Source organism: Eucalyptus grandis, chromosome 11, assembly GCF_016545825.1.
Source record: "Eucalyptus grandis isolate ANBG69807.140 chromosome 11, ASM1654582v1, whole genome shotgun sequence".
Classification (NCBI taxonomy): domain Eukaryota; kingdom Viridiplantae; phylum Streptophyta; class Magnoliopsida; order Myrtales; family Myrtaceae; genus Eucalyptus; species Eucalyptus grandis.
In genome coordinates, this window is record NC_052622.1 from 24,059,924 (window position 1) to 24,085,613 (window position 25,690).

General features: G+C 38.9%; 2 protein-coding genes and 1 non-coding gene across 3 annotated transcripts; all 3 read left to right on the top strand.

The window, feature by feature from the left end:
• Positions 1 to 623: 623 nt before the first annotated feature.
• On the top strand, positions 624 to 3,181 carry LOC104445697 (S-type anion channel SLAH1-like). Its single transcript, XM_039304437.1, has 2 exons — positions 624 to 1,610; positions 2,696 to 3,181. The coding sequence occupies exons 1-2, from the start codon at positions 735 to 737 to the stop codon at positions 2,969 to 2,971; spliced, it is 1,152 nt and encodes a 383-aa protein (XP_039160371.1). The 5' UTR covers positions 624 to 734; the 3' UTR covers positions 2,972 to 3,181.
• Positions 3,182 to 20,304: 17,123 nt separating this feature from the next.
• Positions 20,305 to 20,423, top strand: LOC120290062. The gene has a single exon (XR_005547938.1). It is a non-coding gene; the product is annotated as a 5S ribosomal RNA (ribosomal RNA).
• Positions 20,424 to 21,518: 1,095 nt separating this feature from the next.
• On the top strand, positions 21,519 to 22,688 carry LOC104447568 (probable F-box protein At4g22030). Its single transcript, XM_010061290.2, has one exon. The coding sequence runs from the start codon at positions 21,519 to 21,521 to the stop codon at positions 22,686 to 22,688; it is 1,170 nt and encodes a 389-aa protein (XP_010059592.2).
• The last annotated feature ends 3,002 nt before the right edge of the window (positions 22,689 to 25,690 follow it).

Below are 25,690 nucleotides of genomic sequence, written 5' to 3' on the forward strand. Positions count from 1 at the left end.
TTGCGATCATGCCATGCGTTCAATTTAATAGTACCACCAATCAAAAAAGTGTTAAATTATGTTTCGAATATGAGTTCATAAAGAAAAAAAAATCCTAAGATAATTACGGCGTCAAGCCCGAGATCTCCAAGGTTCGCACTTGATCTCGGCTTGGGCTCATCCTGTTCGGTGGCCACTGTCAGCCCCCGGCAATTGGGCGGGTAGCGATGTGGAGGTGGTGGGAGAGAGAGAGAGAGGTGGGGGAGAGCGGCTGCTATATACTGCGGTCGAGCTCGAAGGGCAAACATCGGATCGCCTGCGACATACCCTCGGGCTTTGATCGTAAAAACATAAAAAGAAGACAAAAAGCAAAAGCAAGCAATTGTCTTGTCATCATGATTCGACAGAAATGGAAGGGGCGGTAATAATACTCAACGAAGGGCGGGGAGAGTCTCCTTGCCACGTTTTTGCTCTTTGTGCGAAACGTCCACTTCCATTCGCCCTGCTCCGGGCATATATTCTTGAAGTCTATTAAACTGAGGCCAAGTTGCTTGACTAAACTTCACCGCAAAATCCAAATAAAAGGACAAATCGAAAAGAAAAACTATAAACTCGTTCCGTAATCGACTTGATTTTCTACATAAACCGTCCCTACACATCTCAATATATATCGTCAAGACCTCGCAACCCAAAGCGTCCAAACATACCTTGGAGAAGACAGCACCTTTCGCCACTGCAACCTCCGGCGCCGTCGAATGGCATCGGAGCTCGGATACGAGCCGCCGCTCCAGCCGGTGATCGACCCTTCCCGCGCGAGGACCCCCGAGCACCACCTCGTCCCCGTCGCCAAGACGTTCAAGTCGTCCATCCTGACCCGGCTCCACGCCGGCTACTTCCGCATCAGCCTCTCCCTCGCATGCCAGGCCTTGCTGTGGAAGATCCTCCGCCGCCCGTCGCCGACGCCCGACGACTCGCTGCCCCTCGAGCATCTCTCCCATGTGATCCCTCACATGACGTTCGTGATCTTCTGGCGCTTCGCTCTGCTGGTCCAGATCTCCCTCTCGTTCCTCTATATTCTCCGGTGTTTCTTTCACTTTGGCCTGGTGAGGGCGGAGTTCCAGCACCACGTCGGAGTGAACTACCTGTTCGCGCCGTGGATAGCGTGGCTCGTGCTGCTCCAGGCGGCCGACTTCACGTCGGACCTGCCGAAGACGACGTTGTACCTGGTCCTCTGGTGGGCCTTCGCGGTCCCCGTGATCCTGCTCGACCTAAAGGTCTACGGGCAGTGGTTCACGACCGAGAGGCGGTTCCTCTCGATGGTGGCCAACCCGACGAGCCAGCTCTCGGTGGTGGGGAATCTGGTGGGCGCGCGGGCCGCGGCCGAGATGGGGTGGCGCGAGACCGCGGTCTGCATGTTCTCGCTGGGGATGGCGCATTGCCTGGTGCTGTTCGTCACCTTGTACCAGCGGTTGTCCGGCGGGGACAAGCTGCCGGCGATGCTGAGGCCGGTCTTCTTCCTGTTCTTTGCCGCGCCGAGCAAGGCGAGCGTCGCCTGGAAGTCCATCGCCGGAGAGTTCGACATCGGGTCGAAGATGCTCTTCTTCCTCTCCCTCTTTCTGTTCACCTCTCTGGTAATCAGCACTTACCTTCCCTTCGTCTCTCTAGTTGATACGCAAATCTTTCATGCTGCAGCAACAGGCTCATTTGCAACCAATCAAAGTACAGAAAAATCTGTGCAGGGTTGCTGATCTCTCGAGTTTCGATGTAGTAGGTATCGTGGTACGTCTAGGTTAAATTCATCATTTATATAGCATTTCATAACATAATGTCTTCAATCGACTAGTATCATGACTAAGCTTTGACGAGGTGATCTATTCTCCCAAACCATTTCTCCAAAATACTTGTAACTTGGTAGATTACAATAATAGATTGTATCATGACTACTGACTTTTCTAACTCATCAAATTTTTGATAGACAAACGGAGGGACATGAGTAAAAAACGAAAGGGAGCTGTCCTTTAGAACGAGACATGAGAATCTGGTATCGATTTGGGGATTGAAATCGTGCCAACCCATCATTAGATAAAGTCAAAATATTTACCTAAAATCTTCCAAATTGTAGTAGAAGATGCTTATCCAAGCAATTTTTTCCCGAAAATTGAAGTGGTGCGCATCTGATGTCGAAGTGGACAAACTTAGTCATCGAGCTCAACCAATCTCTCCTTTCTTTGGACGAGGAAATTTCATAACTTGGAGTGACTAGGAAAAAATCACGTGGTACATATTTTTCTATGATGTTTCTTTAGCAACCTTTTCTTTCCACTCTTTCTTGTCCCCTTCATCAGATTCGTTTTGTGTACAGGGAAATTGGCTCTCTCTATTGTATAGATCGTACCATAGTTTAAGGGTCTAAAATGTCAAGCCCACTCAAGAAAAATATTCAATAAACTAAAATTTCCCCCTCGATTAAGGCAACTGGGTTACGCAACTTTCTTGCGTGACTTTTGACCCCAATTACAAAATACTCCTCCTTTATTAATTTATACCTCCAAAAATCTTTAATATATACAGCTTCCGCCAGCTGCTTTGGAAAGAGATGACGCAATATCGGGGTATGACCAATAAATTAGAGTTTTAGTTGACATTCGTTCTTTCATCTTGGGTAAATTGATATAAATTATTGAACTAAGTTTGTCTTGTGGTGGTGTCGAAACAGGCATGCAGACCGGCGCTCTTCAAGAAGTCGATGAGGAAATTCAACGTCGCGTGGTGGGCGTACTCGTTCCCGCTGACCTTCCTCGCCTTGGCGTCGTCGGAGTATGCGCAGGAGGTCAAGGGTCCGATTGCCTCGGGGCTCATGATCGTGCTGTCGGCGCTCTCGTTCCTGGTCCTCCTCGGCCTGATCCTGCTCACCATGCTCAACACTGAGCGGCTCTTCCGCATGGACGACCCGATCCTGCGTTTTGACAAGGGGAAGAGAGCGAGGAACTAGTCGCAGATGGTTTTTCCAGTCTGTAACTTATGACTAAGGGGTGGTTAAAGAAGAGTACACATGTACGTCGCGACGGGTTTGTATCTTTAGGTCATTCACAGAGCAACCGCTGTGCTTAGTGCACATGCTCTTCATACCCAGGGATATTTTATTAGTGTACTTGTGTGATTTTGATGGATCAATGTCAATTGATCTAAAAGCTTAAACTTTAAAATGATAGCGTGATTTATAATTTAAATATGCTAACCCTGCTCTCTCTCTCCGTGCGCACTAGTGTGTAGTATGAGATGATCTGAGTGTACACTTCGAACTTGGGCTTAGGAAACTCGTTTCTTCTGCCTTCAACATCTTTAATTTCTTACAAATCTTTGATAGATAGGAGAGATTCAAACGTATCGGTTGATCCACGAAAAGATTACCTAAAAGGAAAGTAGCCAAATTCTAAGGGATGCAATTCCAGCTTCTTCCCTTGAGATTAAAGCAACATCGTTTTGATTGTTAATAGATTGTTGATCACTCAAAAACTCCGTAAAGCTGAGTCTTTGTTTAATGTGGCCTTCAAGAATTTTAAAAGTCATTCATTCATGATGTTAAATTACCCCACATCATCGCTTGTTTATGGAGATCGAGTGCTCCTAGATACATTTGGCTTGCCTCGCCTCATGAGCTTATGCTTTGTGTTGGACATTCTAACGTGGTATAACAGCCAAGTTCCGCCGTAGTTTATTTCGCATATGCCACCCCCTATTTGTCAAATGCTCTCCTACTTTGTCTCCTACATGAGAGAGGCGTTAAAGTATCCCACATCACTTATCTATAAGGTTTAATTTAATTTAATTTAATTTTATATATTCATGTGGTCTTTTTCCACCTTTTTTTTATTGGACATTCTAATAGAGACTGAATTTTGATAACTATCTATCACACAACATGACAAAATGAGTTCAAAAAACATCTTTTGTCATCATGGAAGTGACATTGGCTATATAGACGCCATCGGTAATATATAATAAATTGAGCTAATAACTTCGTGTTTAGGTCAAGCTCATAATCAATACTTGGCATGTAACCTAACTACCAATGAATAGGTTCATGTCTCTCTCTAATGCATAGTTTTTTTTTTTTTTGGTGACTGAGGATCCGCCGGGCCCCCTTTTGCTTCCGCTATTCGGGGTCTCACGGTCCTACAGTGTCCGAACGGCACCTGGATCAAAAGACTATACCTCGAGAGAGATTAACATAGTACCCTACTACCATGGCTCCCCACTTACAACGTTAGCAATTGCGGGTTTCGAACCCTCGACTTGAGTGATGAAAGAAAGACTCTTAACCAACGCAGCTGCCTAGTTCATAACTACAAATGGCAATATTCAAGCAATCCTCAATCAGTCTTTAATTAAATAGGACGCATTCTAGCAATGTCTAATCAATCTTTGAATTAAATGCGGCATACACTGAAAAGTCATGTCTTGCATATGAAAAATCTTTTTTAGAAGGATACACTCAAAAATTTAACCTATCACGAGGAAGCCTTTTATACTTTACTAGTAAATTCAGTTTATATCTTCATTTGTCAATGATTACTGTATGTATAGTAAAAGAGTATGATCGCGAAACCTCTGCACATTTGATATTCGTATTATATAAAACCCTTGAAAGTTTGGTCTCAGAAAAATATTCCATAAAATGGATGTCGTTGCGTCCAAAGTGACGATGAGGAAGAAAGAAACACTAAATTAAGGGAACGAGGATGACGTCATGGAGAAGAAATGCACAAACTAACGACTTAATAATAAACTAATAGCAACAAATAAATATGGGCTTAATAGAAAATTAAAAGAGCAATATAAGCCTAATATAAGTAGACTTTGTTGATATTGTCTTACTATGGAGCCAAAGCTGAAGTCCTTTTCAATTTATTTTTTTTCAAAAGATATGCTTGAGAAGACTGTACGCATCTAACTATTTTCTGTTCATCTTTAATATTACAACTGGCATCAACAAGCTAACATAAAATTGTCATGTACTGTCACCCAATTAATAAGGAACAACTCCGGCATATTTTTTGCATCTAGGATTTACATATATAATAAATGAATCGACCGTAGGTCCAATGATTTCCTTCACAGGTGAGGGCAATATGAATGTTTATCATGTTCAACCAACATAAGATTTGAGAAAGTGTACAAGTTTACTTTTATAATGTGGCACCCCCCGATGGCCCCCAATCAGTAGGATCACCACAAGTATCTCTCACTAGTATATTACTCTGATACCAAAGAATTTCATGATAGTTCATAAAATCCAGGGGGTTTGTATCTTTTAAATCGGTCCCTGCGTAGAAAGTATAGCGGAAGCATAACCAACTACTCCCCGTCCTGAAATTAAAACGATGCACACCAACTAAACATTTATAGGTTAAAGCCGAACACTTTTATTTACATAACATGATGGACATCATTAGTCGGTACATCAAAATACCAAGATTTTCTACACTCGGCTATACTTCAAAAGATAACCGACATCTTTTCCAACGGTTGTATACTTAAAGTCCATCGATCAGTGTCGGTGTCCAAAAGTTCATTCCTTTGCTGTCCTCCTCCTCGTGGTCATATCCAACCGCTCGAGCCATCTGCTGGTGGCAGTGGCAACAGAGGCATCTTATCTAGTCTGAAATGGTAGTCCCTAAAAGGGGTGAGTACAACCACCCAATAGTTGAAGATCTACCAAGCTATATTATGCAAGCAATCACAATCCAAGTCCATGCAAGATAGATCAAACAGGTAATCAAAGAAAGAGTATGCATCGAATCAATAAAACTTTTAAAAAGCAATGGCAATGCAGTTTCAAAACCAGGATTTATCATTTCAGTCACACAAGTCCCAATTATAGGGCCAAACTGTTATGACACGTCCCATTCCATGCCATATAATTTAGTCCTATAACTAGACCACACACACACTTAGTAGAGCCATCAGTTTTAATATTCAAATGGTTTCATCCCCTAGAGGACCAATGTTTGCGTCCTTCTAGGATTTCGCACCCAACCTAGCGTTGCGAAAGCCTCTGGCATCTGGCCACAAGGCCGTCGGGCATCCAGAGCGTTGCGTCACACCTCTGGGCATCTCGCACCCCACCTGGTGTCACAAGGAATCATTGGGGGCCACAGACATGGTTACCCCTAACCTCCTATCGACATTACCATTAGGCATCTCGATACTCCTAGGGAAAAACCTCTGAGGCACTACGGTCCCCAGGCATCCACAAGGTATCGACTCATTCGATCCTTTGGGCATCTCGACTCCTGGGGCATCGTTGACCCGAGGGTCCAACGGCAACATTAACATCTTAATTTATTTCAATACCAAAACACTTTCAATGCAACAACAGTAGGCTTTGAAATCATATGCCATTTCTATGTCAAAGAAATCCATTCACAAAATTTCAGTAACATAATATCAGTTCATAAATCCATTTCCACGTTTCACCTTCAAAGCATTTCAAGAATCCATGTGTAAAATCTCGGGTTGCACTTGTGCCTCACGGCCAAATTCCAAAAGAGTTATCAAACACAAATAGATTGAATTTAGCACATTGGTAATTTGAAGCTGCACTCCCAACTTCAAGATTTTCAAAGATTAGTTTGTGCAAAGATTTGTAATTTCGAAGGCACCAAAAATATTTTCTTTTCCTTTTTGAATCATTGATGAACGGTGCCTCGGTAAGTAAAATTTCAGCAAGAGTCAAGAGGTTTTCCAAATTGGACTACGGCCAAGTTTTGTTCAAAATGATAAATGAGTTTAAAACTTGTAGAGCAAGTCTGAAATGTCCACCGCAATCTCTAATGGTTTTAAAAGAATTGATATAGAATTTCAAATATGAAAGCACCGTACATTTTCTTAAAACAATTGAGGTCGGTGCCGTAGTAAGTAAAACTTCAAATACGGATCGGGAGGTTTTTCTTTCTCAAATCAAATCAATGGTCGAATTCTTCAAGATCTCATAGTCATAAAATCTGTTTTGGATGAAGTCCAAAGAAATCGAAACCAGGTATGAAAAATCCGAACATTTCCTCAACCCTTTAGCCTCAAAACAGTCTCGGTCACTCAATAAATCGTCATTGAGCATCAAAATCCAACAATCCAGCCTATCAATGCACTTTCTAAGACAGCAACAGCACTACACAACATAAATTAGTAGACTTCAACTTGCCTCAAGTCTTACGGTGCTAACGGCGAGGGGTTCGGTGCGGTGGTGCGGTCAACGGTGGCAAGCGGCGTCGAAGGCGGCAGCACACAAGTACGGCAGAGGGGCGATCCTTTTCCTTCTTCACTCGCTCGCTGCTCGCTCACGAACTCTCTCGCTCAATCTCTCTCTCTCGCTCGGCGGTTGTTCACTCTCTCTCTTCGGTTTCTCTGCGTTACGAAGCTGGCCCGTTTTCTCTCTTTTAGTTGACCAATTCGGTCAATATTCATGCAATTCGGTGGCGGTAAGAGAACAAGACAGGTGGGGAGGGCGTGGCCTCCGCTCGGTTGAGCTCGACGGCCTCGTTGGCCTCCTTTGCTGCATCACTTCCACGCGTCAATGGGTGGCTCCGTTTGTTGACTTTCCTAGTCAACCGAAGAAGAACTCGTTGGCAGCAAGGGGACGACGGTTGCTGGGGAAAAACATGGGCTGCCACTTGGCTTATCCATGCACGAACGTACCCCATTGATTTACTGTCCCAAAGTCAACTAATTGAAGTCCAACAAGGGTGGTCCGCGTGTCCTCGTCTGCCGCATGGGGACTTCTTCACGTGCATGTAAAATTTTCTCCGAAAATTAATATTTTGGGACGTCGAGTGGTGATGAAACGGGTCGAATGTGGTGCCGACGATGACGATGATACGACGGGGTCCAAAATTGATGCCGATGACGAATTCCGATAACAATTACGTCAATCCGCGATGTATCGTTATTTTTCCAAGGTCAGCAAAAATACGGATGCCACATATAAAATCTAAATGAGATGCATGGCAAAAATTTGTGTAATTAACATTTAACATTTTATACAGATTGCGTAAAAAGTAGGATCCAACTTCCATCTTTCGTCATGTATCAGTCGTAATTGCCCACGAGAGGGATCTCTCTCTCTCTCTCTCTCTCTCTCAGCATTGAGAGACCCGGAGAGGGTTGTTTGAGTGATAAGAGGTGAGATCAAAGCTTTATGTTGGTGGTTTCAAGACTACCTAACTTCTTACCAAACAGAACGCTAGCAGCAAAACATTAGCAAAAAGTGTGCACGTAAATGAGTTCTCAAAGAATCTTTTGTATTTGGGAAGCAATTAATAGCAAAAGTACTTTATGTTTGCTAAAAAAACTCACTATATATGAGACACTTTATGAGAGTCCACTAGTTATTTGACTACATATGGATTTTTGGTTATGCACATATCTCAATTGGTATTAATGTAGACGCACGGCGTGGTGTAAGTTCAGTGTTTTAATTGAGACTGATGATGGATATGGGCTTATATATAGGAAGCTCCCCTCTATTGCGACTGAGAAATGTAGAAGAGAATAGTCAGAGAAGAAGGCAAGAAAATAATTACGTGAAAAATCCTTCAAAATAATTAAGGGAAACTATAATGCCATACTAGGTAATCTTTTAACTATTATATCAAGTTATAATTTTAAGAGAGATCATATTAATATACAACAAGAGTTTAGGTTATAGAGTAATGGTGGAAATTATATGTATACTCTTCACAACTCCATCCATCTCCTACTTTGAATTTGATCTTCAAAATGGCAATAGTCTCCACTTGTCTTTATAACCAAATTGTCCTAGTGTGGTGGCACCTCGTCATCACTGACCTTGGAGACAAGGTAATTTACAACCTCAGTTTTCAGTTATGACACCCTTGGTTAACATATTTGCAATATTTTTCATACCAAGAATCTTTTTCAATGACAGCGTGTTATCATCTATCAGCTCAAAGATATGAAGACATTTCAACTAAAAGTGTTTTTTCCTTGAGTGAAGTACTGGAATCTTTGTGAGACAAGCAACATCCTGACTATCAAAGAAAGGACCACTACCATCATGCTTCTTACCTATCTCCTTTAGAAAATTCTTTAACCAAATGATCTTATTGCCAGCTTTAGATATAGCAATGTACTGTGCTTTAGTGGTTATGAATGACACATACTTCTGATGTCAGAGTTCCAATTGACTGCAATGCCACTGAAGATAAAAAAATAACCCCAATGTTCTCTTCCCATTGTCAATGTTACCACCAAGTTTTGTATTGACAAAGCTTTGTCAAGGCACATTATTTTTCATGAAAAAAAAAATGTAGTGCTCAAAGTACCTCTTAGGTATCTTAGTAGCTACTTTTATAGCTTCCCAATGCTTCATTCTTGGATTAGCCATATATTAGTTCACAATCCCCCTACATGAGCTATGTCTTGTCCGATACACACCGCAGCATACATTAAACAACTGGTAGCTGACTCAAGGTACCTTGGCCATGTACTCCCACTCCTCATATGTTTAGTGACTGCTCCATTAAGAGTTTGAAATGACTTCCCTAATGAGCCATTATGGGCTTTGCACTATGAACTTTGAATTTGCCCAACACTTTCATTATACTTTTCTTGAGACATTTTAAGAAATCCTTTTGATCTATCTCGCACAATCATTTCACAATTGCTACTTCAGTATGTTAATTTCTGCATGCTTGTTCCTATAATGACCATATTATCTACATACAATGGCAAATTACTGTGCCAATTATCGAATTTCTTGAAGTCATAATAGCAATCTATTTTAGATCTAGTGAACCTATTACCGCACATTAATGAGTCAAAACTCTTCTACCACCGTCCAGGAGTTTATTTCAAACCACACAAATTTTTCTTTAGCCTAGAGATACAGCTTTGTTTGCCAATAACTTGAAACATTTGGGTTAAACCATGTAGATATCCTCCTTTAAGTCACCAATGAGGAATGCAATCTTCACATCTAAATGTTCTAGATATAAATTCTCAGTGGCAACAATACTTGCCTAAATTTAGTTGACTTCACAATAGGGTTTTGTGTAGAAAACCTTTTACTACCAACCTCACTTTGTACCTCTTGCTCCCATCAGGTTTTCTTTGAACCTATTGCCTCACCTTTTACCTCTTGTAGGCGACTCATCCTATATTGCTAATCCCACTTAATAGATTCTTGAACCTGCATTGCTTCCGAAAAATATTCTAGTGAGCCAACATCAATTAAAATCAAATAATTCAATGATTAAGAATGCCTCTACACAGATTTAGATGTTCTATTGGATTTTCTCAAAGTGGTTCAGACATAGGTGGTTTTCATTTTGATTCTCGATCAGTTTACAACAATAGTTTCAAGATTCCTAACCAAAATATTCTTAGAATCTCCCTCCGATACAATCTCTTTAGTCCCCTTTGTTTGTTTCCTCACACTAGATCCTACCATAGATTTGTCTTTGTACAATATACTTCCATTGACCCTAACATCATCAATTTTTGTTAGTTTCATACTTTATTCATCTCAAAGTCGATTGCCAAAATGATTGAAACCATATCTATTGAATGAAAAAAAAAAACATTTTCTAGCCTTTGCATCAAGTTTGTCTCCAGTTTTGAAATCCACGAGCAGATAGGAAACCCAACACGAAACTTTTGTTGGGTATATTATTAATATAGTCCAAAATAATATGTTCACATACAAGCTCAATAGGTAAAATCATGGTTATTTGGGTCCATATGGGCCGAAGCCCAATAACTTGCATAGAAAAACTCTAGGGTTTCCCTACGCTAGAGGTAACATTGTTGAGCGTTCCAAACTTGACGTCTCTTAGTGTAATACTTCAAGCAACCGCTTATTCTCTCTTAAACCTATAACCTCCAACAATCTTGAAGTATTATGTTTGTATGTTGGATTTGAGCCAGTAAGGCGTCTTCTTCAATATTTTGTCAAGACAAACTCACGGGTGTAATTTACTTTCGATTTCGATGATGATATTGGTCGGGATCTAAGTTTGAAGATTCGAGTGACCGAGATCTTTGATTCAAGAATCCAAAAATTATAGCCAATTTTAGAGGGTGAAACCACTTGGGTTTTGTTCTACTCATCAATACGAACGTTTTGAGTGGTCACTCACGTCAATCGGAGGTCGGACAGAGAAGTTACGGCACTCGGAAGTTTCCATCAGAATTTCTAGCAAATTTCAGGGACGAAATTTCAGCGAATTTTGGCGGCGGAAATTTCCAACAAGTTTCAACGACAAGGGCAATCCATCTTAAGGTTTTTGGGGGCTCCAGATCTGTTTTTGGGGTTTGTTTTGGCAAATTCCATCTCTACAGAGCGGTTTGATCAAAATTAAGGGAGTTATTCGACTTTGTTGCTATGAGGACTTCAAGGTGCACTCTTTCTAACATTTTGCTTTGATTAAAATGGCAAAGCATAGTTCTTATGATATTATAAAGTTGCAATCTTTTGATGTTACTGAATTTCATGGCTGAAAATTACATGTTCAATTTGGTATGAAAGAACGTGGCATATTCTATACTATATTGAGTGATTTTGCATCTACCACTGAAGATATGGATGAATATCAATGAAATAAAGATGAGGATTTTTGTAGAGATTACTTGTTGAACTCTCTAAATCATAATCTGGCTATGACTATTTGGCTATGACTTATAGTGAGTATAATACGGCGAAAGAGATATGGGATCACTTAAACGCTCAATTCCAAAAACAAGAGGGGCTATCTAAAACTCTCCTAACGAAGAAATTCTTTGACTTTAAATTCACTATGAATTCAAGTATCACCTCTCAGTTAGTTGAATTTGAGAATATGAGAAACAAGTTGAAAGATGATAATTATGATATGTCCAATAATCTTTGTGTCGGTCTTGTAATTGAGCAAACTACCAACTAAATAAAGTTCTTTCATGACTGAAATGCATAGACTAAAAGTACATATGAGAATGGATGAATTAAAGAGGTATGTTCACATTGAGGATCAAAATATTACTAGGAAGAGTTTGGAACAAGTGGGACAACAAAAGTCAGTTGCCAACTTAGTTTCACACTCCAATAAACCTCAGAAAAAGTCCAAGTCACTAAAAGGTGAATCCTCTTTACAGTTAGAGACCAAAAAGACCATCTTCAAAAAAGAAGAAGAAGGACAAGTGCCATAACTGTGGAAAGTGGGGTTACTGGGCAGCAGAGTGTAAGTTACCTAGGAAGCCAAATAATGACACACCATATAATGAGGTCAATATGCTAATTAGAGGATTTAAGCCTCGAGCTTTCATTGGAATGATGAAGAATGGAAAAGCCAACGTCTCTTCCGAGTGGCGGTTGGATAGTGGCGCTACTTGTCATGCTACAAATGACAAGAACTTACTCACTGAGGTCACATAAGTGAAAGACACTGTGGAAAATTGCAATGGTGGTGAGGCAAAGGTGACTCATGCTGGAACTGCAAATTTGATGCTTTCTTCAGGTAAATTACTAACTCTGAAACATGTTAGAGTAGTATCTTTACTTAAGAAGAATTTGATATTATGAGTTTACTTAATAAAGTTGGTATGTCTTTTTCAACTATGAATGGTAGAGTAACTTTATCTGTTAACTCATATTATTTTGGTTGTGCATTCATGGTTAATGGTATGTATAGATTGAATTTAAATGCCGATAGCATAAACCATGTGAATTCTACATTGATTGATCCAAAGTTGTTACACAATAGACTTGGACATGTGAATTACAGGAAAATGCAACATCTAGCTAAAACTCATAACATTCCATTAGATACTTCTATTCGATTTGATAAGTGTGAAGTGTGTGCATAGGCTAAAATCACTAGAAAACCCTTTAAGTTGGTTTCTAAAAGCACATAACTTCTTAAGTTAATATATTCTAACATTTGTGACTTTAGAAATTACATTGCTAAAGGTGGTCGGAAGTATTTAATAACATTCATAGACGATTTTTCTAGATATTGTCATGTCTATTTGTTGAAATCGAAATATGAAGCTTTTGAAAAGTTTAAGATTTTCAAGCCTAAAGTAGAATATCAACTCAACTTGAAAATTAAGAGGTTTAGGAGTGATAGAGGAGGAGAATATACTATGTCAAGGTTCAAGGAATTTTGTGCTTCAGAAGGTATAATACTTGAAACCACTGCTCTTTATTCACCCCCAATCAAATGGTGTTGCAAAGCATAAGAATAGAATGTTAATTGACATGTTAAACTCTATGTTATTTATAGCTGGCGTGCCTTCCTCCTACTAGGGAGAAGTAGTTCTAACTGCTAATCACATCTTGAACAGGTTGCCGCACTCTAAGTTGTTCATGACACCTTATGAAATATGGCATAAGCGCCCTTGTAGATATGATACTCTTAAGAGTTGGGGCTGTATTACTTATGTAAGTACACTAGATCCTAAGAAACCTAAGGTGGGATCTATAACCATTACTTGTGTATATCTAGGTAGTGTAGAAGATAGCGCTACAAATAGGTTTTAAGATCTATTTACTAATACAGTGATAGAATCTAGAGATGCAGTGTTCTTCGAAAACAAGTTTATCAGAGATCAAGGCTTGAATGTTTCTGGATCGACAGATATGATTTCAGAATCTCCTGTAGAATCTGAAGCAGACCCTTTTGACACTAATTTCACATAGTTGGCTATTAAACCAATTTTAGTTAGAGTATCTACAAGAGAGAGAAATCCCAAAAGTTTTGGTGAGGACTTTATTGCTTATCATCTTGAGGATGATCCATTCTCCTATCAGGAAGCAATGAGATCTAGGGAATCTCTACAGTGGGAAGAAGCCATAGATGATGAAATGAGCTCTCTGCTGTAGAATCACACTTGGCAGCTAGTAAATTTGCCAAAATGGGCTAAAGCTATAGGCTGTAAATGGGTGTTGAAGAAGAAACTGAATAGTGATTGATCAATAGCTAGATACAAAGTACATTTAGTAGCTAAATGCTATAAACAACAAAGTGGAATAGACTATTTTGATGTCTATTCACTTGTGTGTCATCTATCAACTATAAGAATTCTTCTTACTTTGGTATCTATTGAACACTTTGTAGTGCATCAAATGGATGTAAAAATAGCTTTCTTAAATGGGGATTTAAATGAGGAAATTTACTTGGAACAACCGGAAGAATATGTTATGAAAGGTCCTGAGGACAAAGTTTGTAAATTAAATAAATCCTTGTATGCTCTTAAACAAGCACCTAAGATGTGGCATCTTAAATTTGACAAAATGATAAAGAGTTATGGCTTTCAGTCTAATTATTCAGATAAATGCATTTACCATCGTTCTATGTCTAATAAGAAAGTCATCATTTGCTTGTATATTGATGACATGTTAATTCTTGGTTCTAATCATTCTGTAGCAAGTAACGTAAAAGTTACTTTAGCTAAAGAATTTAACATGAAAGATCTTGGTATTGATAATACCATTCTTGGTATGAAAGTAAGCTTTAAATGGCAAGTCATCTTCCTTAGCCAAACTTATTATATTGAGCAACTACTTTCTACTTTGGGACATGATAAGTGTAAACCGAGTGAGATACCATGTGATTATAATAACAGATTGAATCCTAATGAAGGGACCAGCGTGGATCAGTTAAAATACTCGAAACTGCTTGGTAGTCTCATGTATGCTATGAGTTGCACTAGACCTGACATAACCTTTACAGTTGGCATGCTGAGTCGTTTTACCAGTAATCCTAGTAAAGAGTATTGTGATGCCCTCGATAGGCTAATGAGATATCTTAAAGGTACTAAAGATTATGCTCTCTATTATTCTAGTTATCCCCCAACTGTGGATGGATATTCTAATGCCTCATGGTGCTCAGATATTGAAAATAGTAAGTCCACTAGTGGATATGTATTCACTTTGGGTGGAGCTGCTATTACTTGGAAATCCAAACAACAGACTTGTATTGTATTGTCGTCTATGGAATCGGAACTTTTTGCTTTAGCTTCAGCTGGTGAAGAGGTAGAGTGGATAAAGAATCTGATTATGAATATTCCTTTAACTCAGCTAAAGATTAATTCTTTAAGCCTATTCTGTGATAATCAAGCAATCCAAGTTGTCAAGGATGCTCTCTTTAATTCAAAGAGAAGACATGTGAGACTAAGACATGCGTTGTCGAATTGTCTGAGAGAACGAGGGGTTATTACCTTGATCGATGTGAGATCGAAAGATAACATAGCCGATACTCTCACCAAAGGTATGCCTAAAGATCGATTATTCAAAACAGTGGGGGAACCGGGGTTAAAGACTATATATGCAAGTCTTAACTACCATTTACTTACCTTCTAATTGTGTGTTTTGAATTATCGAATCTTTCTTTATTGGCTACAATGATAAGCACAGTTTATATGTTTCATCGATGTTCACAGTTGCTGACTAATTTGAAAATGGTGAGTTATCTCATTCTAAACTTGATGAAGATGACTTTAACCTAATTCAAATGTTCTATCGGGGAAAATCGTGTCATTCCAAACTTGATGATACAATTCAACTAGATTGGACTATCCTTTTTGGTTAAATGATCTCATTCCAAACTTGATGCTAGATTATTTGACTTTAAGGAATCAGTAATTATGACATTCCAAATTGAAACATAGAAACAATTGTTTACATAAGAAGCCTGCTGGTCTTGTTCTTAATTGAAACTTGATATTACATGACTAGGTTATTGTAGGTGACTTGGCTATTGGTCATGTTCTTTGAAACTAGACAATAGGTATTCTCCTACAAATAAACTTAAGTTGATGGCTCTTTATAAATAACATTGTTTAGGTCTTGTTCATAATATATGAAACTTGATTGATGCTTATGAACATGATATTATGATGCTTTATGACATCAATATATATTCTTCTCTGTTTGATGGAACGTTGCTAAGTTTTTATTCAAATGATTGAATTCATGATAATATGAAATTCATATTTAACATTCTACAGGAGATGGCAGCGATGGAGGATAGCTTAATGAGTGGGATCCTGACTAGGATGACCTACTTGATGAATGAATATATATCATTTAAAGCATGTAGGGACTTGACAGTTTACTTGCTATTGCCTATTTTGATGAAGTCCATTTACTTGAGATTTGCATTTTGTGGACATTATTTTGCTTGTTTCTTATATTTGTAAGGCCTTGTGCTATTTTAACTGGCCTACTTATACTTGACTATTATGCATATATTGGTTGTGGACTGAGTCTGAGATTTATTTTGGGATTTGGATTTTGTTAATCTCAGAGCAAATTCAAGATAAGAATGATGAGTAAATGATGATTTAGTTTAATACCTTACTGCTGAAATACTCTTTGACCGATCCGAGTTGATTGTCTTGGACTGAATGTGGATGATTCATATTTGTGTGAACATTACAATGACCACCTTATTGGATTGTGCTGTATGGTGAACATAGGAGGAGATTGTTGGGTATATTATTAATATAGTCCAAAATAATATGTTCACATACAAGCTCAATAGGTGAAAGCATAGTTATTTGAGTCCATATGGGCCGGAGTCCAATAACTTGCATATAAAAACTCTAGGGTTTTCCTACGCTTGAGGTAACACTGTTGAACGTTCCAAACTTAACGTCTCTTGGTGTAATACTTCAAGTAACTGTTTCTTCTCTCTCAAACCTATAACCTCCAACAACTTTTAGTTGCGACATGAACTTGACGTGGCGGAATTCGATGCGAAATGCACAAGCAAACAAGAGTTAACAATAAACTAATAGCAGCAAATCAAACTATAGTGAATATCAAATCAAAAGATCTGCCTGGCCTAAGAAAAGTAGTTTTTGTTGATACGGAGCTATAGAATGGAGCCAAAGTTTATGTTGTTTTCATGTCCTAATGTTATGGTTGAGAAGATTCCTTGCCTGTACTGGTTTCCGCTCATCTTCGACACGGCAACCGGCCTCAACAAGCTGCCAAGAACTGTCATGTACTGTCACCCAATTAATGGGAATTGCGCATGTTTTAGTTTCATAAACTTCTTAATTGTTCACTAGAGCGATCTTCAGGGTACTCACGCGACAAAAGGCGATGATAAAACTTCACGTTAGTGATTCCAAGACCACCCAACCTATTACCGAACAGAGCAATAGTAGCCAAAAATGAAACCGGCGAGAGCATGCCCGTAAATCAGCTTTGTTAGGAATTTTTCTGTAAATGGGCAGCCATTAATAGCAAAGTTACCTTGTGTTATCTAAAGAAATACTCACTATATATGGGACATTTTATGATAGTCAATTATAGTTATGGATATAATTGTCCGAAACATTATAAACTTATTGTATGACGGCCAAGTCAATCCTAAAATTTTTAAGTTTGTCAATTTAGTTATAAATCTTTTAATGATTTGTCAATATAGTCATTTCGATTCATTTTGATTGGAAATCGCTGAAGTGACGGTTTAGTCATTATCAGCCATCCTACATGGCCTATCTGAGGTTGACCAGCATTAACATGAACAATTTTTACATATAGTGAGGGAGACTTAAATAAGGATCATGCTAGGTTTGATGAATTCACAAGCTTGATGTGCGTTTGATGAACCAAGACCTAACTAGCGACTTTATTACTACGTAGACATGATGCACTAGCTTAGCTAATCTTGTACGGCAGCAATTAAGTAGGATGGACGAATCATGCACTACCATTGTTTTTCTTGTTGTTGGATGAGCAAGTCCATGTTTCATTCATGTCCCTTGATCTAAACGCTTCCTTGAAACTCCGACTGACTCTTTCTTGGATTTGATTTCTCGCGAACTCCAAAATCTCGACTAGGCCTGCCGACCTTTGCTGTTTGAGAAATGCATGAAGCGATTCAACGTTGCATGGTGATCGTAATCAAGAGATTAAATTGTATCTTTGTGGCGTACGATCTTTTCCTTTTTCCCCCTTTTCACATCACTAGTTCTTATATAAAAACTGATAGGTTCATGTGAATATTGGTCATCAAAAAGTAGACGTGGATGTCGATCTACCAAAAATTTGCAAACGTGATATGTTCGTAATTGTGTATCTAAGTTATCATACTCCATTCATAGTAGATTTATGAAGCCGATATCAGATTAACCATTGCCATAACTGAAAGTTTGATGCTGTAATGGGTACCAAGTGAAGGGATGTGCTAGTTGGTGAATATTCGAAAGCTCACGTTATGAGGTACTGTGAATCTCAGATTTTGTTGATGGGAGAAAATTGCTAGTGATTCTGAAATCTGCTGTTGATGAAAGGGTTGAAACTTGGGGTTCTGCTTGTTGGCCAAGAAGTCTTGGGGAGGAAGAAATTCAGTGTGGTGTGATTTTTTCCGCTGCTGACATGCTGACGGCGGAGTTGAGGGTAGTGAGATTGAGAACTGACTGTCCTTGTTCAAACTCCCCACAGCTACAACTTGTCATCGTGCTATTGAGAATGGTCCTTCGAATAATGTCCATTTTCCTGAGCCAAAGAGTTCGGACACTGACACTTTTGGTACTCCTATCTGGATCAAGTTACTCTTAAATTCCTCTAGTTCTTATGTCTTTGGAGGGACGCAGTTATGTTTCAGATGCCATTGAATTACTCCTTTGCAGGCACGAAAACTGACTTCTTTCTGTCTGCAAGTTGTTGGAACATGATCAGAATCACAAAGCAGAAGACTCATCAGCATAAGGTGGCATCATTCCGTCCCATCTTCCTGAGTCAAAGAGTCTTGATATTGATACTTCTCGTACTCCTATCTGGGTTAAGTTACTAAAAGTTCCTCCAACTCTTAGGTCTTTGAAGGGACTTAGTTATGTTTCACATGCCAATAAGTACTCCTTTGCAGGCGTAAAAACTGGCTTCTTTTCATCTGCAAGTTGTTGGAACATGATCATAGTGAGAAGCAGAAGGTTTTTCCTTTTTTTGGGTGGAAGAGAAAGCAGGCGGTTAATCAGCATAAGTTGGCGTCGTTCCATCCCTGCATGCCAAGGTTTGGATTCATGATTTCGATGGGCATGCTTGATGAGCTGCAGACCTTGCACAGGACGAGAACGTGGAGATCTGCCTACGATCTCTTGTTTTTGTGTAGTTTAGCTGCTGAATTGCTAGAACATTTGTTTACATGATATTGACAATTATCTGTCATACATGATATTGAAATAATCATAAGCAGTGAGAAAAGTATAGATTATTGGATTGACATACAATAAGAAATTATTTTTTTATTCCCAATCTTTTAATAAGTCTTCTATGTTGGAAGTGCCTTGTCTCGTATAAAATAAACGGGTTTGTATAGGCCAATTGAAGTCTTCTACTCTTACAAATGAAAACGATGGGCTCAGTGGGCTAAGCCCTAATAGACCTGCCTGCGAGTGCATGAGAACCAAATTTGGCACCATTCAACAATTATTATTAACAGACCCAAAAAAAAAAAAAAAACAATTATTATTTTTGATTTATTAAATTCGAATTTATAATTATGAGATGACCTTTTTGTCCTATTGAAATAGTGTGACCGTTCACAATAGAGTTTTTATTATTTAATTTTGAATTTTATTTTTTCTACCTATTAGTTATTAGGCCCTCTTACAACTTTTGAAATGTTGTATTTGTTCAAATGTTAGTTTTTAGAAGTTATAAAATTCAGAAGAAAAAATTATTATTTAGTATTATTTTTTATAATACAAATTTTCACTATGCCTTTTGAGAAAGCATATATTTACAATGCAACCTTTCTCGAAACATCTATTCTTATAGACTGATATAAATTTGTCATTTTCTATCTCACATTTTTTTCTTGTTGATTTTTCTTTGTCAAAGTACAGCTTTTGTTTTTAATTATTTCATTTTGAGAGTTCTTGGAGAAACACCAAAATTATTATCTAGTATTCTTATTGAGATTTTATTGTATCTTGAAGGATTTTTACCATTAATCATTAGCAATGTTATATTCTTATTGAGACTTTATTGTATCTTGAAGGATTTTTACCATTAATCATTACCAATGTTGTGGGGTCAATAAATCTTTAAAGACAAGTGTTGTTTCGTGTCTTAAAGTCTGATTCCATTATTTCCCAATTGATTTTTTTTACCAAAATTCTAATTATTATAATTAGAGGCCCTTAATGGACCCATATGTGAGCTGGCCCAACTTCCGCTGAACCCAAAGTTCTTGGTAGGCTAGACAAATCCCAAGGCCTGCCTTGGACCGGTGTCTTTTAATTAATTTGTCTCATTATCTATGCTTTTTTTTTTTTTTGGGGTCAATAGAAGAAATAAACATATGCTCACTTGGGTGCAATCATACCAGCACTAATGCACCGGATCCCATCAGAACTCCGAAGTTAAGTGTGCTTGGGCGAGAGTAGTACTAAGATGGGTGACCTCCTGGGAAGTCCTCGTGTTGCACCCCTCTTTTTCGTTTTAAAAAACACCCCGCAGCGGCACAGTTGGTTTGGGCTTTCTCCCCCTCACGAAGGAGACGTCGTTAGGGATTCTTACCTGAAGTACCATTTTAAACCATTTTAAAAAACCACCCCGCGGCGGCGTAGCTGGTTTGGGCTTTCTCCTCCTCACGAAGGAGAGGAATTCAAATCTTAGAGGCGTTGTTAGGGATTCTTACCTGAAGTACAGTGGTGGTGGGTCCTGCAGTCGCTCCCCCAGGATTTATTCGCCGGCTGTCAGCTTACGAGGTTCCCTAGTTTACCAAAAAAAAAAAAACATATGCTCACTCGAATCCTTGAATTCAATCGTCGATTTGCAGGGGAGAAAGTTACTAAGACTAAAGCAAAGAACAAAGTGATATAATCATATCATGTTGAATGGTAGACAAGGCCATGACATAGATGAAGCTTTCCGTGAGTAATGTTAAGTGATTTATTAAGCATATTGCGAAACTGGTTTATAAAGGGTAATGACAATTGCACAGGTGTCATGATCATGACATGAAAACGATTGTTTGAAAGTGCATATATCTTCCCCCTCCACATTTGCGATCATGCCGTGCATTCAATTTAATAGTGCCGCCAATCAAAAAGAAAATTAAATTATGTTTCGAATATGAGTTCATAAAAAAAAAATCCTAAGATAATTACGGCATCAAGCCTGAGATCTCCAAGGTTCCCACTTGATCTCAGGCTTGGGCTCATCCTGATCGGTGGCCACCGTCAGCCCCCAGCAATTGGGCGGGTAGCGATGTGGAGGTGGTGGGAGAGAGAGAGGTGGGGGAGAGCGGCTGCTGTGTACTGCGGTCGAGGACTTCGACACTTAAAATCAAGACAACTTCGATCGATCTCTGAACCTTCTTAACTTGACTTGGAAAGTCAAGGTCAAAAGCACGTGGTTCGACCAGAACGGCAAGGCCACCCAAGTGACGACAAACGGTCGAAGCTCATGAGCATAAATACCGGCAACTCTCCGTCGCAGATCTTACAGGAAGACCCTCTCTCCGATCTCCAGATTTTCTCTTTTTCCTCAAGCAATCCTCTCAAAAACCATCGATTCCTTAATGGCTGCTTTACAAACATACTCTCTACTAGTTTCTTGTTCTTGTTCTTCCTCTTCCTCTTCGGGTTGTTCTTTGAAGCGAACGATCAACGCTTCGATCCGATCCCTGAAGCCCTCGAAACTCAGACTCACTGATCATCCAAGCACTCCGATCACAAAGAATCTCTATGCGATCTTGGAGGATGTCGAAGATAGAGTGGAGATGCACGAAAACATCGGCGAGCAGCGAGACAACTGGAACAAGCTCCTGTTGAACTCGGTCAATACGATGACTCTTACTGCCACCACCATGGCGGCGATGGCTGCGATGGCTGCGGATCTGCCGGCTCCATCACTGAGAGCATGCTCCGCTCTCTTGTTTACAGCGTCCACTGGGATGTCACTTGTAATGAGCAAAATCCAGCCCTCACAACTGGCTGAAGAGCAACGCAATGCCTCAAGGTTGTTCAAGCAGCTCCAGAGCGAGATCAAGTCGATGCTCGCCCTCCAATCCCCCACTGAATCAAACTTAGAGGACACGAAAGAGAAGGTGCTGGCCCTAGATAGGGCGTATCCACTGCCTCTGCTTGGAGCGATGCTCGAGAAGTTCCCCATGAAATTAGAGCCTGCCACATGGAAGCCTAGGGTTTTCAACAACCGCGGCCAATCCCAAGGGCGCAAAACTGTGACAAACACGGAGCGAAACGGATGGAGCGAGGAGCTGGAAGAGGAGATGAGAGCCATCGTCCAAGTCCTCAAGAGCAAAGACAAGCAAGAATACTTGAGGCTCGGGAATTTGGCCCTAAAATTGAATAAGATGATGGCGGTTTCTGCTCCTTTGCTGGCCGGCATGGCTGTGGCCGGATCAGCCTTCAGTGGCTCGACAGCCATGACGGTGGCAGCCATTGCTGGTGCAATGGCGGCTATCATCAACATCATCGAGCATGGAGGTCAAGTCGGTATGGTCGTGGAGATGTACAGAAACTGTGCAGGGTTCTTCGATCTTATGGAACAGACGATCGAAGCGACACTAGAAGAGAGCAACTACAGCAAAAGAGAGAACGGAGAGATGTTCGAGATGAGGGTGGCGATGAAGCTGGGGCGGAGCTCGTCACAGCTCCGAGATTTAGCAAGAAAATCAAGGGCTTCTGGTATAGACGAGGTGGATGAGTTTGGAAGCAAGCTTTTCTGAACTCCTTTGAACAAAGATATACAGCGTATATACTATACATGTACAATGAGGCTCATTAACAAGATTCTTTCTTTATCTCTTGGTGCATAATTGTATCAATTAATTCCACAAAATAATTAATTAAAAGCATTAATTGATATGCGGGTCTGATTGTCACAACCCCAAATCATTTCCTTAATTATCTAGCTTGTTGATTTTATTGATTCCTTTTAGTTTGCCTGTGTAAATAAATGTCGAACGGACAATGCTTTTATTATATATTATGGTAACAAAATTTGGTACTAGAGGCTTTTCTAAGACAAAATGTATCCATCACTATTGCACGTAAATTGTGAAAAATCAAGTGTTTTACTTCTCAAAGTACCAACTAAATGACAAAGATGCCTGTAATGAAACAATTGTTTGGTCTTAGCATATTAACATGAGGCATATACCGATAGAGTCATATGATTTTATGTGCACAAATTGTCAAATCATAATTAAATACTCACGTAAATTTATGCTCCTAACATGGTTTTGACCCATATGAACATTCCACTTCTTAAATAGAAAATAATGTTTTTTTCTATTTTCTTAGGAAACGATTAAGCATTTTCATATGGCCATGGTTTCAATTATCATAAAGGTAGATTTATAAAGAAAAACGAAGGGCAATCCGTCATAACTTTTTCAAGATGTGAACACAATCGAATGGTTGAATTCTTAAACGTCTCCTACTGCACAAACGGTCCAATGCGACAGTGGCTTTGAATTTTCTGAAAGAGTTGACACTATTGACACATTCAGTTTCGCTTGGCCCTTTTTTCTTGGGCGTTGGCTTTTGCTTTTTTCCATCCTAGAGAAGGAATTCGAGCATATTTTTTTAGTGTTGCAATGCCCAGATTTAAGGTTTAAATTAATAGGTGGACGAAAATCGTGTGTCTATCAAAAATATACAAACCCAAGGATACAATAGAAATATTAAAAAAAATTGTAAAAATTATCCACGTTAATGCACAACAGGAGGGTAAGTGTCGACATCGGTAATTTCCAACCAAATTAGGTACTTGAATTTCTAGTTATGTCATGCACTGTTCGATTTGCTTGATTTATTTTTTGGGCCATAAATTTGCTTAATCGAGTGGTGGGAGTGCTAAATGAACCAAAAAAAAAAAAAAAAACAAACAAACAAACAAAAAGGGGCCTTGGTGCACTTTAATTAACAACTGCAGAAATTAAAAATTCGAACTCCAGTGCTTCTTTTTTCTTATTAATCACATTGCTCCGGTGTATATAATTGATATCGACCTACCGATTTATGAATTTCGATATAGCTCTCAAATAAACCAGCGGCCGACGTTTGGAACTCCCATAGAACTCGACACATTCAGCAACAAGAAAACCTTGAAACATCGTATTTACTGAAAATTCGAAAAGAAAAAAAAAAGGGGAACAATGCATTTTCCCTAAAGAATTTTCTTTTCTGGGACTTGTAATAAAATAAGAATCGAAAAAGAACCCCTGCAAAAAGCCCTCAAGAAAGAAGGCTGAAAAATATTAATTGTGAAAAATTGGAGACACCCCATTGTACGAAGGCTCCATCCCGAAAGTCGCTTCCTTTTGTGCCCACAAAAATCTTCTATAAATAGATAAATAATGTCACACCTCAAAGCCATAAAAAATGAAGATGATACGGCCGTCACCAAAATCCAACACCCAAAAAGTGCCCCCATTGTTATCACTCTCATACTTATCGTTAGCTAAAAATTGAAAAAGATTGAAAAGTAGAGAGATGAGTAACCACAACTCAGTGAATAGTACATCTCTTTTAAAATGGATCAAACATTTATTCTGTAACTTTACAAACACAATATCACCATTTATCGCTCCCAAAGCTAGAGTACTATACATGCAAAATATAAAAAACGGATAATATCTTTCCAACAAACCTTTTTACGTATAAATCAATGATAATATCAATTCATATTAACAAATAAATTATCAATAATATATTCCATTAATTAATCTCATTTAACCACACATTGATGGTCTATTCCATCGATTAATTTCAAATCGCGCGTCAATGGTCCACCTCATTAACCAAATTTATACTTAGATATTTAGTCATGGTCATGCATAATACCCATATGAAAATTCCCTTTTGTTAGGTCTTCACTTATTATTGACTAGTGGCTCGGCCCATAAGGATATTCCAAATTAATATGTGCATACCCACAAGCTCCTCAATGGGCTCACAACAATATTGAGCACCGCCACAAACTCACAACAGCATCCTCCACAATTCACAAGCTAATTCGGAATCAATATCATGAAATGGTTTCACAACAATATTGAGCACCGCCACAAACTCACAACAGCATCCTCCACAATTCACAAGCTAATTCGGAATCAATATCATGAAATGGTTTCACAAACCAAACATATAATCTTTCTCAATACATCTCATCTGCTCGAAATACTTTTTCTTAAAGCATTTTTCAAATAATTTTCGAACTCATTTCATAAACCAGTTCGCAAAGCCCCCCCACACACACACACATATTTATATTTATAATACCTTTCATAATACGTTTTTTAAACCATTCTTAGATAACCGAAATTTAATAGATGTCCAATTCAAATATTATACAATAAATGTGCTTATTCATAACTCACAATATATTAAATCTTTATCATTTATAAGACACGAGTTTACAAATTCTTAGAAAAGATAGTACCACTCACTTGAGAACATTTACGTTCATCCGACTGCGATTGCGAGTCGTATTTTGAGTGTGAAATCGGACTATCAATTATATGCATATTGTGAAATTAGGGAATAAATCCCTGATTTAAAAAGATTTTCGAGAAAATTTGGATTAGATGCAGGAAGATTTGAATTTAAACACAATATCAACAAATTAAGTAAGGAAATTATCAAATTAAATTTGGATAATATTTTTACCTATTTCGTAATATTGTTCCCAAATTTGGACTTGTTGGATGATGGGATCAGCGATGGC